Source organism: Fundulus heteroclitus, unplaced genomic scaffold (assembly GCF_011125445.2).
Source record: "Fundulus heteroclitus isolate FHET01 unplaced genomic scaffold, MU-UCD_Fhet_4.1 scaffold_458, whole genome shotgun sequence".
In the NCBI taxonomy this organism is placed as follows: Eukaryota; Metazoa; Chordata; class Actinopteri; order Cyprinodontiformes; family Fundulidae; genus Fundulus; species Fundulus heteroclitus.
In genome coordinates this window covers 33,875-51,548 of record NW_023396877.1, presented here as the reverse complement: position 1 = coordinate 51,548, position 17,674 = coordinate 33,875, and the positions used below count along the sequence as shown (strand labels likewise).

The window sequence follows — 17,674 nt, the reverse complement described above, 5'->3', positions numbered from 1 at the left end:
CGAAGAAAAAACGGGTGGAGGTCATACACTGGAGTGCTGATTTTGCCGAAAAACTCAAGTCACTGGCCGCCATCTTGCTACTCCTTACTCTCACTTAATCCCATAACATTTGGTTGCAACAACAAGCAGTTTTCTGGCTGTGTGAAAACGTTTCATAGGTAATTCTACAGTCAATGGATGTAGTAACACTATTAACTACTAGGAAATTAGGTGCTGAAATATTTTACATGTTATTCAGATTACATGTATGTGTGTATGTGTATATATGTATGTATGTATGTATATGTGTATATATATATATATATATATATATATATATATATATATATATATATATGTATATGTGTATATGTGTGTGTGTGTATGACTCTGGGACCATATCATCTATGACAGGGAGGCAATTTCACTTAGGTTTTTTCCTGGATGGGCGATGAAATTGAAGTTGGGGAAAGTCCTTTTTCTATTTGTCCTTCAAATACTCAGCCCTGGAAAAAGTGTGGAAATTAAAAGAAAACATTACTACATTCAGTTTTACTACCTATCTGATGGTTCACAGTCAGGGCCGGTTCTAGCCCTTTGGTTGCCCTAGGCGAGATTGAGTTTTGCGCCCCCCCCCCCTCACTTTTGCCGTGCGAAATACCAGTACTGTTTTCAGCATCTGTTTAGTGCTTCATTGAGTTGTTTACAGTTCCACAAAGAGTGCTGTGCGGTGAATTGTGCCTACAGTTGTGCAAAGTGTGTGTTACAAAATTGCAAATTGAGTGCAAAGCAGTGTTTGTTCTTTTAGTTTTGTGAACTCAGTGAGTGGATTTGCAATAAGTATTAATAGTTTTAGAAATTGTGCTATAAGAATCAAGGGTTGTGTTTAAGCATTCAGAAAAAAATGTAACTTAGCATGGAGTGATGCATAGACAACAAATACCAGAATAGGTTTCAGAACCTTTTCTTTTTTATTATTCTAAATAATTTATTACAGACTCAAAGTTAGGACCGTGCAAAATCACTCTTAACCATCTGTAAGAACACTTAGGTAAAGTATGACTAATAAACTGGATTTTGATGATTATTTGTACATCCATTTTGAATACTCAATGCAGATAATCACTACAAAATATTTTATTTATATTAGTATCCTCCACCCATTCTCAAGCTAATAATATAGCACATAATTCTGCTGCATATATACTGAGATAATTAGATGTCCTTTTTGAAATAATCTTTGTCAGGAATCACCACTGCTATACTAGTTGCTTCACTCTTTGTCTTTTTTTTTTTCATGTATCTATGTCTACATGTGTTGTCTTTTACTTTCCTGTATCTGTTTATTCACTTGTGTGTAAATGCACCCCAGCAATCAAAAAAAATTGTTATGAGAAATTTTACCCACTGCTGCTTTTTTTTTTTTAGATACTGCTAGCAGAGCTGGAGAAAATAAAAACTAAGCAGGTTGATGCAGCATAAGAGCCTCGATCACTGACAAGTTCATTTGTGAAACCAACAAAAGATGATGCCATCAATCTCTCATTCAGTCGATTTTCAAAAAGACCATGAAATCATTTGTTTAGTATTTGCTTATATTACATAATAACCACAACAATTTTGTTTACACGCATGTTTTAGATTTTATTTTTTCAGGTTGGCTATTTTTTTTAACTGCCAACAGGTGAGCTCCAAAGGTAAAGTCATCTTCATGTCCTGGGGGTGGGAAGTGGGCCCTCATACAGCTGACTGCACAGGAGGGTATCACAGCCCTGGTATCTTTGCCTAAATAGTCCCAACACCATCTCACAAATTGTCTATAGGTTAAATGCCTATACTGTTGCTTGTATTAGGACCAAGCAACCTGCAATGTCCAAGCATTTAGACACACCGCTTCCATGCCAGGATGGTCTGTGTCAGGGATTTCTCCATCCATCTCCTCTCTGGCTTCTTCAATCTTAGCAACAACCAAGCCCATTTCCTGGCAACAGATGCACTCTCTCACAGAATCCATTATTGGCAGTGAGAACAGGAACACCTAAAAAAATAAGATTGATTAATTGTATATTTGTATATGAATTACACAGCATAACTGATTTGCTAAATTCACTATTAATGCATTTATGGTAAGTTGAAAATGGATTTACATTTCAGGAAATATTTAGGCCTCAATATTACTCAGTGTATATTTTTGATATATTATTTTTGACTTTTGTTATGCTAGTATGTAGGTAGGCTAAATATTAATGTACATATACTGTTTTTAAAATGTTGTCAAGTGATTCTTTATGATAAGTAGCACCTCATCATTGGGCCTAACCAGGCCATGGCATAAATTCATTTTTAGTTGTGAATAAATGCTCATTCATTTTAGTGATACATTTTGTCCTCATCTCTTTATTTAAGATAAGATAAGATAGACTTTATTGATCTCACAGTGGAGAAATTCACGTGTCACTTCGGCTCAATAAAAGTGACAAAAGACCGATTATCTTGGTGTTTAAAATAACACAAAACAGCGCAAGAAGACCTCGCTTATTTATTTTTATTTTATAATTTTGTAGACAGCTGCGATTAAACTAATGTTACAACCTTGATATGATTTATATGCGTTGTTTTACCGAAAAATCAATTATAAGCGCCGTGAAAACGGCTGCAATGCGCGCTCCCGACAAAGCGGGGGGGTAGATTTTCACAGGGGAACTGAATTTCGCACGACACCGGCATTTCAGTCAATAACTATCTATGATGCCTAAAAGAAAATGATGTCAACCTACGAAAAAATATTTGATCTGTGTAGTTAAAAGAAAAAACTTGTCCTACAATTCATCTAATCTCCACTCCTTGTCCGACTCGCTGTTGTTCGTCTGCTGCCTTCTCTTCCTCTGAAACGTCTGGGTCGAACATGTGAGGCTCCAGACACAAATATTCTTCCTCCGATACATCAGAATGGTCTCCTGGTAGGAATCGCTCGGTTGAAGTAGAAATTTCGCTTTCAGATTTCTCGTTATGGCTCTCGCATGTAGTGCTCTAATCCGCCGTGTTGAGATGAACGCTCACTTACTGACGTCACGACTTCCGGGTTGGTGGGCGCTTGAAAAGTGATCAGAATCTTTTCCGATTTTCTCTTAAATGTGAAAAAGAAAATAAAAAAATTTGGTGGTATATTTATTTGTTCATATTTTGCTATATATAGACGTAAGGTTAAGTCAAACTGATGTACGCTTCATAACCGGTTTAATTCGCTTTTTTTTTCTAATTCTATGATTAATGGGAAGTAAGCCTAAGGGCGCCACTAGAGGGCGCCCCCAACACATTTGTCGCCCTAGGCAATTGCCTAGCTCGCCTGTAGCAATCGCCGGCCCTGTTCACAGTTTTACAGCTCTATTCCAAAATAGGCAACATGCAGTACGGTGGGTTGTCCCACACCTCTGACCTGCCAGTTTACCGAGGTTTAAAGTGGTTCCAAAGTGGAAGATAAACCCCAAAATATTTGCTTAATACCAATTCATGTCTTTTATCTCAATGTTTTCTTTAACTGATTAATTCTTTCAGTAACATTAATTCCAGTTTTCCTTGCTTCTCATTACAGCCTTCCACTTGTGCGAGACTTCTGCAGTTTGGAAATTTCCTTGTGCTACCAGTGCTGTTACAAATTACACCACAGACATTATTATTCTGTATTAACACATTAAAGGAACATTACATCAGAATCACTTCATTGACAAACCGCATCCCTGATTTGCATATTCGATTACAACACAAAACCGCACACACACACACACACACACACACTTACTGACACATACACAGCACAAATTATTAGAATCCTTACAAATACAACTGTTTTACAATACATATTTGAGGCATATTTTTCTGTCTGCTTTTTGGATAACATAACTTTCCTTCCAAGTTTTAGTCTTTCTTCAGGCTTTAACGATGCCACGGAGGGGTAGGCGTTCGGAGGCGGCCAAGAGGAGATGGAGGCGTCTGGACCAGGAGGATCTGCAGTCCACCTCATCGGATCGCACCAAGGTAAGATATAGATGATAGTAGAGTACAAAAATAACGTTTGTCTTTTATGTATTACTTAAAGTAACCTTTTGCAAAATTTGCACTCATGAATGTTATGATGGAATGTGTTTTTAGCCCGGGACGCCACCCACCACCTCGCGGGTTTGGTCCCCCACGAAGTCTCCGCTGCTTAAGGTACAGCTATGATTTTTCCTTTTCAGCAACTTACTTGTCCATCATTTATGTTCTTTTCTCATATGAGTTATTTTTGCTGTTAGATGTCCAGGCTGCTCGAGCCCCAGTCTCCTGATGAGGCAAGTACATGCACACTGCATTTAATTTATTTCCAACATTAAGGCTTATTATGTAACATAAAGTTTTATTTAAAACTTAGGCGTCGTCGAGTGCCACGGCGTACCAGGAGGAGCCCCGTGAGCCATTGACCTTTCTTTGGTCAGGTATGTAGTTAAAAAAAGAAATCCCTACATTTGTGCTTTTTACTTTGCCAAAGCTTCTAAGTTTCATCCTGTTGTCTGTGCTTCTCTCAACAGGCCGGGGGACGGGCCATCGTCATCGGGTGAAGCAGTGGCCGCGCTCCGATGTGACTGGGCTCAGTCACAAGTTGGTCCTCCCCGCTGAGGCTCCGGAGAAGAAGGTAGTTTGCCATTCTACTTTATCCACAAACATCACAACATCAATTTAAGAACACAATCATTAATCCTTTTTTTTGTTCTTTTTTTAGTTTGCTCTGTTGGTTGGTGACTCCCATTTACGTGCTATCGTAGATGGCTTTGTCACCATGCCAGAGGGCAAGTTCTCCTTTGGGTTCCTTGCAACCCCCGGGGCCTCTGCGGCTCAGTTGAGGCGCGAGGTGCAGAAGGCAGTTCTACCCCGGACTCCCGAGGTAGTCTGTCTGTTGGCACCCAGCAACAACTTGACCGCCAGCAGGACACCGGAGGAGGCAGCTGTGGACTTTGACGACTTGCTGGCCACCATCTGCAGCCGCTGGCCTAACGTACGTTTTAATTAAGACAGCATTTAGATATTATCAACTAAATGTACATTACAGGCCATTTATGTGAAAATGTGTTAATTTATTTCATCCTATTTTGTCTCTGGATTCAAAATGCAGGTGGTTGTTGTGGACTTTCCTCCACGTCTTGTTGTGGAGGAAAGCCTGCAGCTTCTGCTGCGGCAGGCGTACCACCAGGTGGCTGCTCGGAGAAGTAAGTGTTTTGCTGAGCTTTTCTTTACACTGAAACTACTGTTCATGTTGTTTTGCTGATGACTGATAGCATTTGCTAATGGTAAGAGGTGGGAAATCCTGGTTCAGAAAGTAAAACATCTGTGCAGAGATTACTTCTAAGCATGTCCTGCTCCATGAAACGGAGAGCGACTAACGTTTAAACAGTGGTCTCAAACTGCAGTCCTCCAGGGCCGGTGTCCAGCAACTTTTACCTGGGTCTCTCCATCAACACACCTGACTCTGATAGGAGCTCATTAGCAGAGCTGGGCTGCATGTTAATAACATACAAATGAATTAATATATGTGTGTAGGACAACAGACGCATCTGAAAGCTGCAGGACAACAGCCCCCAATGATTTCAGTAGCAGACCACTGGTTAAAAATCACCTGCTTAAGTAAACAGCATGAAGGAAAACCAGACAGATTTCACTTTCCAAAGCAACATTTACCCACCTCTGTTTATTACGGTCATCATTTAAAGTTGTCATCTCACTGATAAAGGTGTAACCAAAATATTCTGTTTCAAATACTGCGTTTCAGGCCTCCTATGTTTTGACATTACCTACACATTAAAATTATGTTACGTTGGACTGACAGGAATTAAAAAACAACTTTGTTTTCTTTTTTTCTCTCTGTTGAGGTGTTCGGTACCTTTCTGTCGCTGAATACTTCCCTCTGAGTCGTCTGGAGCTGTGGAGCAAGGATGGCGTATGTTAAACATATCACTATAAATATCCTAAGGAATGTTTACTGTAAATGTTTTCATGTGGTCATGTTTGATCGTCTGTGGCAGGTTCACCTGAGCGACAGTCCTGGGATGGAGGTTCTTGCCCAGCTGCTGTGGGTTGCCACCTACACGCAGCTGGATGCAAGTGAACCGAAATCTCCAGCTCCTGTGACGGCATCCCCTCCCCCGGTCAGAAGTTCCCCCCCTCCTAGGCTGGTGGTGGTCGGCAAGGTGGCGTCTCCACGTCCTTCCAACCCCTTCGAATGGACACTCGTGGAAGGTGGCCAGAAGGTAATGACTTACTTATTTGACCTAATTTTCCTTTTCAGCTTTTATATGGTTTAGCACATTTGTGCCTCTGACTGATTTGTGGTTTCAAATATCCATGAAGCAGCAGGTCCAGGGAGATGTCAGTCCACACACCAGCAAGAGGATGGTTGACCAGCAGGTCAGTATTGGCTAATCTTTTACTAAATCCGTGTCTGCACTTAATGTACGCATGAATATATTTTAAGCATTTTTTTTAAAGGGAGACCTGCTGGACTCTTCCATTCCTCCAAATCCTGTGTGGTTCAGCCCTGCCTTGCTGGAGGAGATGGATCGGATCGTCCCCTCGTCTGGCTGTGACTTCCTGGAAACACCCTGTGCTCCGAAGGGGAGGAAGGTGTGTTTCTGATATTTTATTTTTCTCCTCCTACCGACAGGGTTTATGTAGCAACCATGTCGTTTGTTCTAAAAGACACACTGAAGGAGCGGCAGGTGTGACCCTCTTTCTTAGTTTTCATATATCATTGCAAAAAACATTTTTTTCTATGGTTACAGCTGTACTGAATGTTTTTTCTTTATTTTTGCTTCATACAGATTGTGCAGTATAAGTTTTATGTCAATGTTGAAATGTCCTTCAAAATTTAAGTTGAATGTTAAATGTTAATAGATGTTGTGGACATGTTTCAGGCTGAGGGAACGCTGGCTGAGAAGACCAGGCCCGTCCGCCACCAGCCAAGGAGAGAAGTCCCTCCGACCGAGGTAGGTGCCCCAGCTATGTCCTCTGCCTTCCCTCTGGAGGGGAGCAGCCAGTTACATTGCATGTACACTCCTTTCTAATAAACACAAATGTTTTAACCCTGCCTGGCTCCTACAGTATATCTGATCATTATTAATAGTGGTAAAAATAATTTGTAAATTTTCAGTACTTAAATGTTATTGACCAAAAATGTATATGCATCCTTTTTCTGATGTTCACACAGGACTGTGCGTTGGAACCTGCTGTTTGCGGTTCACCAGTCCGGTCTGTGAGGGCTACACATTCCCAGGCGGACAGGAAATATGGTATTTTTTCACGTAACCATCAGTGTGCATGCATGGCTCTGACTTTTTTGGCTTATCACAATGAGGGGTTGCAGTTTGATAAAGTGTTACTTGACAGAGTGCTTGAAAAAGGAGATGCACTGTATGTTGCCACTAAACAGCAGCTCATGTTGGATGGTACATTTGCTGACGATCACTTGACAGTGGAAGAGATGCCCAGGCATGTGCTGACGGACAGGAACATCTACACTGTACACACAACAGGTATTAGAGTTGGTTTTGTCTTCCGTCATAACGACAGCCCTCCAACATCACGACGGTTGGGTTTGGATCTTGCCTCACAACTGGAGTGCCTGTCTGAAAATGTCACCCATGCTTTCCTTCTGGTCACTCCAGAGTTCATTGCGGTTTTCCGTGACAGAGACGGTAGGTTTGGTGTTTTCGATTCTCACTCACGGAATTCAGCAGGCCTCCCCCACCACAATGGAACAGCAATAATGAAGACGTTTAGCAACTTGACACTAATGGTTCAGCATCTTTACAAACTCTTTCAAAACAGAGGCCCCCGTGCCACTTATGAGTTTGTTCCAGTTGGATTTGTCAATGATTGTGATGATGCCCCTCCTCCCATCTTGGACTCTGTTAATATTTCACCAGCACCCACAGAAGCAAGACCAGAGGTGCAAAAACCAGAGAGCACTTCTGACCAAGAGGAAATGCCACCTTGGCTTTGTGATGTAGCCAACACAGTAGAGGAAACCTTCCCAACAGTTCCAGATGTGACCAAAATGCCTAAAGCCAGGAGGCAAAAGGTAAAGCAAAGGATTCAAGCACAGCTAGGATGCAGTTTACTTAGAAAGATAAAACAAAGCACATCCGAAAAAGAAAGGTATAAATCCTGTCCAGCATTCAAGTTAAGTAAACTACAAGCCTTAAAAAAAACATATGTCCTTAAACAACAGCAAAGGAAGGACCACTTCGCCAGCAAATACAAGACTGACCCTGCCTTTCGTTGGAGAAAAATTAATTACGTAAAGGAAAGATACAGAACGGATCCCACCTTCAGAACGATACGGAATACATACATGGGTCGGCGTCTGAGACAAAAATACAACAAGGATCCTTCCTACCAAAGCCAAAAGAGAGAATATATCAGGACACGTTATAGCAAAGACCCCACCTACCGAAGCCGGCAGAAAAAATATGTCAAGGTCAGATACACAGATCCCGACTTTAGAGCCAGGCAGATAAGAGTTATGAAAAAGTATTTGAGAGAAAAGTATCACACAAAGGAAGTGTTCCGGGTTCAACATATTAAAAAATGTAACATTAACAAGAAATTAAGGCTGTCAAAGCAAGCGCTTTCCAAAGATTGGACATTGCGGTGTGCTCTGCGAATCCGTAGGAAATACAGGAGGAACTTTGGCCACCACCAGGAAGCTCCAAAGCCTCAGATCAGCCCAGAAATGAACGCAGCAATAAAGAAATTCCAGGACAAAATTCGCCATGGACCCACATACGTCTGCACGGTGTGCCACAGAGCTCTCTTCCCAGGTCAAGTGAAACATTGTAACAGGGGGAAGTATAAAAAGAAGATGAAAGTGGTGGCTGAGTGCTTAACGGGTACTTATGTACATGTCTGTGGATCTGCATGCTCTGCCCCATGTTCTGTACCTGAGGAGAGGATGCAGGAATGGATCTGCTTCACATGTGACAACCACCTATTTAGAGGAGGGATGCCACCAATCGCTGCTGCAAATGGCTTGCATCTGTCACCCATTCCCCCGGAGCTTGCTGGGCTGAATGTGCTGGAAAGGCAGCTAATATCCAAAATTATCCCATTTGCAAAGATCGTTTCTTTGCCAAAAGGACAGCAAAAAGCAGTACATGGAGCTGTTGTATGTGTTCCTTCTGAGATGGAAACAACTGTCAACAGTCTCCCACGGCCCAACACAGAAGCCCAGCTCTTACAGGTCAAGCTGAAGAGAAAAATCAAATTCAAAGGACATCAGTACTTCTACACCGTCAACATGAAGAATGTGCTGGCTGGTCTTGCCACACTTAAACGGACCCATCCCGATTACAGGGATGTTACTGTAAACGAAAGTGCTACGTTTGACTTTCAAGAGGATGAGCCAACCGAGGAGTCTATCCCTGAATCTGACCATGATTCGGATGCGGCAACGGACCAACAACCTGAGCACATAGGGGAAGAGCATCAGGCGCTTCGGCCTGGTTTAGTCTTGGACACCTGTATGCAGCCCCCTGACCTGGCACAGGAAGTGCTTTCTTATGGAGATGGTATTTTCAGCATCGCTCCTGCCCAAGGAAACAAACCTGTTTCCTTCTTCACTGTTCCCAGGCTTGAATCCATGGCTTACCCTGTCCAATTCCCCACTGGAAGAAACACCTTGGATGAAGCCAGGCGAGTCAAGCTGTCTCCGAGTATGTATTTCAATGTACGTCTTTTCTCGGTAGACACTAGGTTTGCGGCAGACCAGAGTTATCTTTTCTTTGCTCAGTTTGTCACTGAGACCCACATGGCCAACAACAGCATGTCTATCCAAACACGGAAAGGGAAACCGATGACCAAAGATGGACGGAACATTTCCAGTAAAATGCTCCAGGATAAAGAAGAGGTGGAAACGCTGATCCAGAATAAAGAGGCCACTCGTTTCATGCAACCGTTACGAGGCACTCCGGCTTATTGGGAAAAAGGCCTCCGTGATTTGCACGCCATGGTTCGGCAGCTTGGAAAACCTACCTTCTTTGTGACCTTCTCCGCGGCTGAAATGAGATGGCCAGAGTTCATTGAGGCTATCAAAGCTCAGCATGGAGAACAGGTAGAGTTTTCAGATCTTGACTGGAATGCAAAGTGCGATATTCTTAGAAGCAATCCGGTTACTGTCATGCGCATGTTTGAGAAGAGAGTGGACGCGCTTTTCACAGACCTCATTCTTTCCCCGGCACAGCCTCTTGGGCCTGTTGAGGATTACTTTTATCGTGTGGAGTTTCAGGCAAGGGGTTCACCTCATATACATGCGGTGATTTGGATTAAGGATGCACCCGAGATGGAAGACCCGGCATGTTGCGATGGAGTCATAAATTTCATCGACCGCTACATATGCTGTCAACTGCCCGATGAAACCGCAGACCCCGAGCTCCATAAAATTGTCAAAGAGGTTCAGATGCACAGCAGAAAGCATTCGAAATCGTGCAAGAAAGGAAACGTCGAATGCCGATTTGGATTCCCCAAACTACCGATGGAAAGAACCACCATCACTGTCCCTCAGTTCGATTTGGATTTGGAAGATGACGAGAAAAAAGCAGAGCAAGTGAAGGAAAAGAAAGGTCGGAAGAAGTCCAAAAAATCCAGATCCAGAATCATCTCTACACTACAAACGGTGGCTAAGAAGAAGCTGAAGCCTGTAAGGGATTTACTTAGGGACGAAAAATCATCTTTCAAGGATTTGTCGGAGCTACTCCAGGCTTGTAATATGACCAGGCAGGAATATAGGTACTATGTTGACGCTCTCACTTCTGGGATGGTGGTAATGATGAAGCGGGACCCCAGGGACGCTTGGGTTAACGGTTACAACCCAGTTCTCCTACGTGCGTGGAATGCCAACATGGACATTCAGTATGTGCTTGATGAGTACAGCTGCATCGAGTACATGATGTCCTACATAGCCAAGCCAGAGCATGAAATGGCACAGTACCTCAAGTCTGTCGTTGAGGATCTGAAGAAGTCCAATGTCAACCAGCAGGATGAGATGAAGAAGATAATGCAGGCTTATTCAAAACAACGAGAGGTCAGTGCTCAGGAGTCTGTAGCACGCACCTGCAGTCTACCTCTTAAGAAGTCGTCACGTAGTGTCATTTTCATTCAAACGGGTGAAGACGCTGTGAAAATGAGTCTTCCAATGAGCAGACTCATGAACATGGGCCCAGATGAGGAGGATATCTGGATGAAAGGATTGCCAGACAAATACATCAACAGACCTCAAAATGTGGAATTTGAAGACATGTGTTTAGCTGTATTTGTCTCTGAATACAGGGTCCTGTATGGTAGGCAAATTGAAGGACCCAATGCAATCCCTCTCTTAAACGAGGCCGGATACATCCAGAAGAGAACAGTGGGGAAGCCAGCCGTCATTAGATTCACTCGTTTCTCCGAAAAGAAACAGCCGGAAAAATTTTACAGACGGCTTCTGAAGTTGTACTTGCCACACAGGAGCGACGAGGATCTCAAAAGTCAGGAACACCCATCTTATGAAGCCTTCTACAACAATGGACGTCACCGTAGGTGGAGTGTCAAACAATGGGTAGACTTTAATCGGAAGAGGTATGAAGGACAAGGGAAAAAAATCGACAAGATCATGGAGAAAATGAAAAAGCAAGGACCAGTTCGGAATGCTTGGAACACTTTTGCGCCCGAGGTTGAAGTCGAGCGTTTGGAATGTGTTGCGCAGCGGCCAGTGGTGGAACAAGACGAAGAGCAGGACCCGGTTCCCGAATACCAAATGGATGTAACCCTGCCGGCAATTGAAGTACCTAAACTGAGCCCTGACTTTGTACGACAAATGTTCCGCAGTTTAAACCAGACTCAGTCATCTATATTCTATGCCGTTCGTCATTGGTGCCTGCAGCGTGTCTGGGGTCAGAACCCAGAACCCTTCTTTTACTTCTTGACGGGAGGAGCCGGGTGTGGTAAATCGCATGTCATCAAATGCGTTTACCAGGAGGCAACTAAGCTTTTGCGTCAGCTTCCTAGATTGCGGGATGTCGGTGACATGTCTCAGCCCACTGTGCTCCTCACCGCTTTCACTGGGACTGCGGCATACAACATTTCAGGCAAGACTTTGCATTCCATCTTGAAGCTCCCCAAAAGCTTGAAGCCACCTTATAAGGGACTTGGAAATGCCCTGGATGAGCTCAGAGCAGTTCTTTCCAATGTGGAAATCTTGATTATTGATGAAATCTCCATGGTTTCTAAAGAACTATTGGCATATGTTCACTGGAGATTTCAGCAGATCAAAGGGAACACAAGGCCGTTTGGTGGGGTCTGTGTTCTTGCGGTGGGAGACTTTCACCAACTGCCCCCCTTGGGAGCTTCAAGACCTCTTTGTGTCATGGAGGATGGTGTACTTGATCTCTGGAATGAGAATTTCTGCCTAGTAAGTCTAACCGAAATCATGCGGCAGAAGGATGACAAAGTCTTTGCTGAGCTGCTTAACCGGCTTCGCGTCAAAAGGAAAGCTGATGATCTCAGTGAAGAGGACAGAGCTTTGCTGACGCGGTGTGTTGCAGATCCCAAGGATTGTCCCTTGGATGTGTTGCACATATTTGCAACCAACAAACAGGTGGACGCACACAACGCTGCGGTGGTTGCCTCTTTAGGTACAGCGATTGTGGACGTTCACGCAGAGGACTACAGGAGAGAAACCAAAACAGGAAACATGGTTAGTTTGGGCAGTTGCGTTAGGGGCAAAAGTCGAGATTTGCGCGACCACATACAAGCTGGATTGGGTATTAGAGTTATGATAACGAGGAACCTGGATGTAGAGGATGGCCTGGTGAATGGAACCTTTGGAACAATAGCCGACATCGTTACGGACACCATAGACGGAACGGTAACTGTGAAACTGATCGGACTGAGACTGGACAATTCCACGGCTGGACGGACCAAAAGGATGCGTGGTAAACCGGACGACTTGGTATACGTTGAGAGATTCGAGGAGCAAAGCAGCATAAAAGGAGTGGTGCGACGGCAGTTTCCACTTAAATTGGCCTTTGGGTGTACGGCACACAAAGTACAAGGGATGACCATGCAGTCAGCAGTTGTTTCTTTAAAACGTATCTTTGAACCTGGCATGGCATATGTGGCATTAAGCCGTACCACTTCTTTGGAAGGGCTTAAAATCATCGACTTTGATGAGAAGAAGATCTACGCTGATGAAAGTATCACAGCAGCTATGGATACGATGAGGCGAGCATCGTTCTTGAACACCAGCCCCCTGCTGCATTTCCCATCAAGTCCTCAGCACACTACATTGAAAATCGTCCACCACAATGTCGAAGGTCTTGTGTGTCACTATGAGGACATGAAGCACCATCATGAACTGGGATTGGCCGATATTCTGTGTCTTACGGAAAGTCATTTGTTTGGATCTTCTTGTCCAGCTTCTTTGCATATGGAGGGTTATTGTTTGTTTGCGCGCAACAGACATGTCTCCTACTCTAGCAGAGCTGACATTGCTACCAAGGAAGGGGGGGGAGTAGCAGCTTACTGCAGGAGCATTCTCCAACCTGAGGAACGGAGATACTTTCACAATGTTACAGATCTTGAGTACAATGTGATTAGATTGGACGCTCCGATATCCGTCCTTGTTGCCACAGTTTACAGGCCACCCAGTTATGATCTTGCCAGCTTCCTGAAAAACATTCAGAGCTTCTTAGATGGTCTTAATTCTTTTGATATTCAGCCGGTTGTTGTATTGGGAGACTTCAATGAGGATCTTCTCTCTCCGGGAAGAAAAGCAATCAAGGAGTTGTTTGAAATCAAAGGGTTCACCCAGCTTATCTCGGATCCAACAACGGAAAAGCGCACCCTGATTGATCACATTTACATATCTCGCCCAGAATATTGTGTCCAGTCAGGTGTGTTGCAGACGTATTACAGTTACCACAACCCGGTATACTGTATTTTGTCTTCTTTCTCAGCTGCTGCCTCTCCTTGACTTTGTGAAGTGGAAAATGTGATTGGGCAGGACTATGTTGCTTTGTTCTTGATTTAATAGTCCCCAATCACATAGCACAGTTGACTGTTAAGGCCCTCTTAATAGTTTGAGTCTAACCATGAGCCTGCACTTGTGCAACTTTCTGCTGAGCAATGACTGCTCTCAATATGTTTTATGGCACAATTTGTTTCTCTTTCTTAGCAGTGCTCCCATTAGACTTTCCTTTGGTGGTTGTTGTTGTTGTTGTTGATGAGCCACTACTTGTACAGAGCTAAGCAGAGCACCGTGTTCCAGAATGGCCATTTTCCGCTCCGTTTATTATCTGGGAATGTGTATTTATTTCTCATCTTCGGAGTCTTCTCATCTTATGTCTGCTGCAGAATCTTCTCCTATCTCTGCTGCAGACCTTTCTCCTATCTCTGCTGCAGACTTTTCTCCTCATCTCTGCTGCAGACTTTTCTTCTATCTCTGCTGCAGACTTTTCTCCTCATCTCTGCTGCAGACTTCTCTCCTATCTCCTGCAAACTTTTCCCCTTCATCTCTGCTGCAGACTTTTCTCTATCTCTGCTGCAGACTTTTCTCCTATCTCTGCTGCAGACTTTTCTCCTCATTTCTGCTGCAGACTTTTCTCCTATCTCTGCTGCAGACTTTTTCCTCATCTCTGCTGCAGACTTTTCTCCTATCTCTGCTGCAGACTTTTTTCCTCATCTCTGCTGCAGACTTTTCTCCTCCTATGTGTTTTCTCTACTTTCCGCCCTGTGCATGCTTCAGCCTCTTCTCCCTGTCTCTTTTTTCCCCAAGTGTTAGTCTCTTTTGCAGGTTGCGCAAGGTGAAACGCATAGGTTGGTGCTTGGTGAACGTGAAGATTAACCTGGTAGACCTGGAAGACAACCCACCATTTGCAGCAAGGTATCCAAATTACACATGGCAAAACCTAACAAATATTTTATTACAATTTTTCCATCACACTCTCATTCTGCCATTTCAACAGTCTCATGATTGTGTTTTTAGGTCATGTTGGATGCTGAGGTCTATCAGGAGGAGTTCTGTGTCAACATTTAAAGCTTTTGTGTAGGTATATACTCAAAATGTATGTAGCTAAAATCTGTAGGATACTTGTGTTAAAATCTCAAAGGCTTTCTTGTATATCATGGTTTCTGTTAGAATTTGCACTGGACTGAGTTTGCCGTGGACTAAAGGAGAGACCAGATTGCCCTGTGACTGGCCGTAGTCTTCAGTTGGGCTTGCCAACCCACGCTGTAGACAAGAAGGTATCTTTGTATTCCGTTAAAATCACAAATGTCATTAAGGACATAAAAGGCCTTAAGTAAGCTTTTGTATTTTGTTTGTTATTTCAGATTGACCATCCCATTGAATCCTGTGTGGTTTAGCCCAAAGTTGCTGAAAGAAGTGGACCTGATCGTTCCTGCCTCTGGCTGTGTCACTCCGCTACCTACATCTTCTCCAAGGGGGAAGAAGGTATTCATTATATTTATGTATATTTTCTGGATGATCATTTCAATTTCATGTCCCACAGATGGTTTAACAAACATTTCATTGCAATTTTGACTTTTATTACAAGGCTAGTGCGAGACGTTGTTCAGTACCCAATCCCTCCAAGCACAGAGGATGGTTGACCAAGAGTTATGTTTAAATTAGTTTCTCAGCTAAACATTGTGTGTCAATATATGGAGTAAGCCATTCTAAGCATTACTTCATGTTAAAGGGAGACCTGCTGGACCTCTCCATCCCATCCCACACAGATTTTATAAATAGTGGTACTTTATACCTTGCACAAAATTAAAAGTTGCCATTTGAATTTTTATGTTTTTTTTAACGTGAATTTAGCTCTGACAGAGATCACCTGCCAAGGACAGTGCTCCCCAAGATGGATGTTGAAGCCTTTTCTCACCCTTTTCCTTGTCCATCTTTTTTATATAGTAAAGCTTTCTTTTACAAACTAAAGGGTTTTTATGTTTGGGTTTTTAGAAAAAGGTGAAGTATTTTAAGGCTGGTTCTGCAAGAAGTCTCTGAAAGGTTTAATACAATTACTTGTTGTGACTTAGTGTGTTAAATGAACTGTGATGAACATTCAAACAGTGCAACATAGATTTATCATCTTATTACTTCATGGACAGAGAACTTTCAACTGTCAGACATTGTAAGATAAGACAGACATGGGAGAAATTTGGTAAACAATTACAGAGAAACTGCTGCTGATAACGACAAACTTTAAATATTTCTCCTTTTAATATAGGAGTTTTGGAAGATCTAATAATTACAGTGCAGGAGGTTAAGCTAAGAACACGATAATTTTGAGCTGGAATATCTGGATATGAAAGTGATTGAAGAAGGTAAAAGACACAAGATTGAGAGTCTTGATAAGAACACTACTTACATCCTTGTTTCTGTTCCTCAACAGTAAACAAGGCCTGGTGTCTGCCAACCACCTTCAGAGGACTGAACACTCATTACATCCAACTAAATCGTTTTGTCCAAGCAGAGGAACAAGAAAAGAAGAAGTTTGGGAGGAACACGCTAGAGCACACACACCAAGATCTACAGTTCTTGCAATCTTTTGGCTTTGTTATATAGAGAGCCAGGATCTGATAAGTATCACAGATCCATAAATTACTCGGTAAGAATAATTTTTAGATTCAATACAGGGTTTCATCTCGCTCAGATTGGCCCAGAGCGGGATTACCCTTGACTGGGCTGCATCGGTTTTTTACCATTTCTTACGAGGTGGCGTTTTTCTGGTGGAGGCCCAGCCCGCCCTGTGATGCCCCCTACTGGTACTCTTGGATTTGTAAGGTTTGAAAGTGATGGATGTTTGTCCATGGGAATGGGAAGTGGAGGACCAAGTAGGAGGTTTCTTGGGGTGGACGTAGAGTAGACGGATTTGACCTTGGTTACTGAACAGTCTTAGCCTACCTAGTCTAATGTAAATTTAAAATAATGTGCGCATAGGAACCTAAAACAGGCCTAGCTCAAATAGTTGAACCCTAAATTGTAGATAAAATGCTTGGACTGTGGACTGTGTGTAAGGTTATGTATTTTGTTTATTTCAAATTGGCCATTTGGTTTTAGAAGATACAACAGCTGCCCCCATACAGGACACAGAAAACAATGACGTGTAAATGGCATCGCCTGTAAGACACACCTTATCTGTTTCTTACAGGAGATGCCCATTACACATGACCTCAAATGTATTTTAGTTCACTTTGTTTGGTCTCTCATTGTCCGAGAGCATGTTGTACTTGTACTTTCATCAATTATTGGCTGTTTGAAGTTAGTTCTGTTTTTTTAGTTAATAAATGTGTTCATCGTCAATATACTAATGTCTGTTTATTTGTATACATGACAATGGTGACTAATACATGGTTTAACGTGACTGCACTAACATTAGCTGTACAGTTTTCTTTATGGTGAACTTAAAATATGTCTTGATATATTGGAAATATTTAATGAAAAAAAATTCAGGTCATATAAATGTAGAGCACCGAAGTTGACCCAAAAGTTTTGGAGATATATCATTGCTCCCAAGAAGTATATCTCAAATATTAATCATGCATAGTTTTTCCCAGTCATTTCAGAAAGTTAAGTGAAACTCAGACAGGGAATCATTACACACAGTGATATATTTTAAGCCTCTTTTGC

The 17,674-nt window shown here is 42.6% G+C and overlaps 1 protein-coding gene across 3 annotated transcripts; it reads left to right on the top strand.

Moving 5' to 3' along the window:
* The first annotated feature begins 3,206 nt into the window (after positions 1 to 3,206).
* On the top strand, positions 3,207 to 16,538 carry LOC105924482. Of its 3 annotated transcripts, none has more exons than XM_036131749.1 (17): positions 3,207 to 4,014; positions 4,129 to 4,188; positions 4,272 to 4,307; positions 4,388 to 4,451; positions 4,545 to 4,648; positions 4,736 to 5,008; positions 5,126 to 5,219; positions 5,880 to 5,947; positions 6,033 to 6,257; positions 6,361 to 6,414; positions 6,496 to 6,630; positions 6,921 to 6,992; positions 7,214 to 14,923; positions 15,026 to 15,085; positions 15,179 to 15,285; positions 15,373 to 15,493; positions 16,437 to 16,538. In XM_036131749.1, exons 1-13 carry the CDS (start codon positions 3,919 to 3,921, stop codon positions 14,012 to 14,014), a joined length of 8,082 nt encoding a protein of 2,693 aa, XP_035987642.1. In that variant the 5' UTR covers positions 3,207 to 3,918; the 3' UTR covers positions 14,015 to 14,923; positions 15,026 to 15,085; positions 15,179 to 15,285; positions 15,373 to 15,493; positions 16,437 to 16,538. The 3 variants fall into 3 exon arrangements, with proteins under 3 accessions (XP_035987642.1, XP_035987640.1, XP_035987641.1); XM_036131747.1 differs by having other exon boundaries at positions 6,358 to 6,414; XM_036131748.1 differs by having other exon boundaries at positions 6,358 to 6,414; positions 15,026 to 15,089.
* Positions 16,539 to 17,674: the final 1,136 nt, after the last annotated feature.

Bases quoted from the DNA above. Each gene is read 5' to 3' on its own strand.
- LOC105924482 (XM_036131747.1), top strand. From the start codon at position 3,919: ATGCCACGGAGGGGTAGGCGTTCGGAGGCGGCCAAGAGGAGATGGAGG. The intron at 4,452-4,544 runs GTATGTAGTTAA...TTCTCTCAACAG, and splicing joins ATTGACCTTTCTTTGGTCAG to GCCGGGGGACGGGCCATCGT. The intron at 6,258-6,357 runs GTAATGACTTAC...ATATCCATGAAG, and splicing joins TCGTGGAAGGTGGCCAGAAG to CAGCAGGTCCAGGGAGATGT.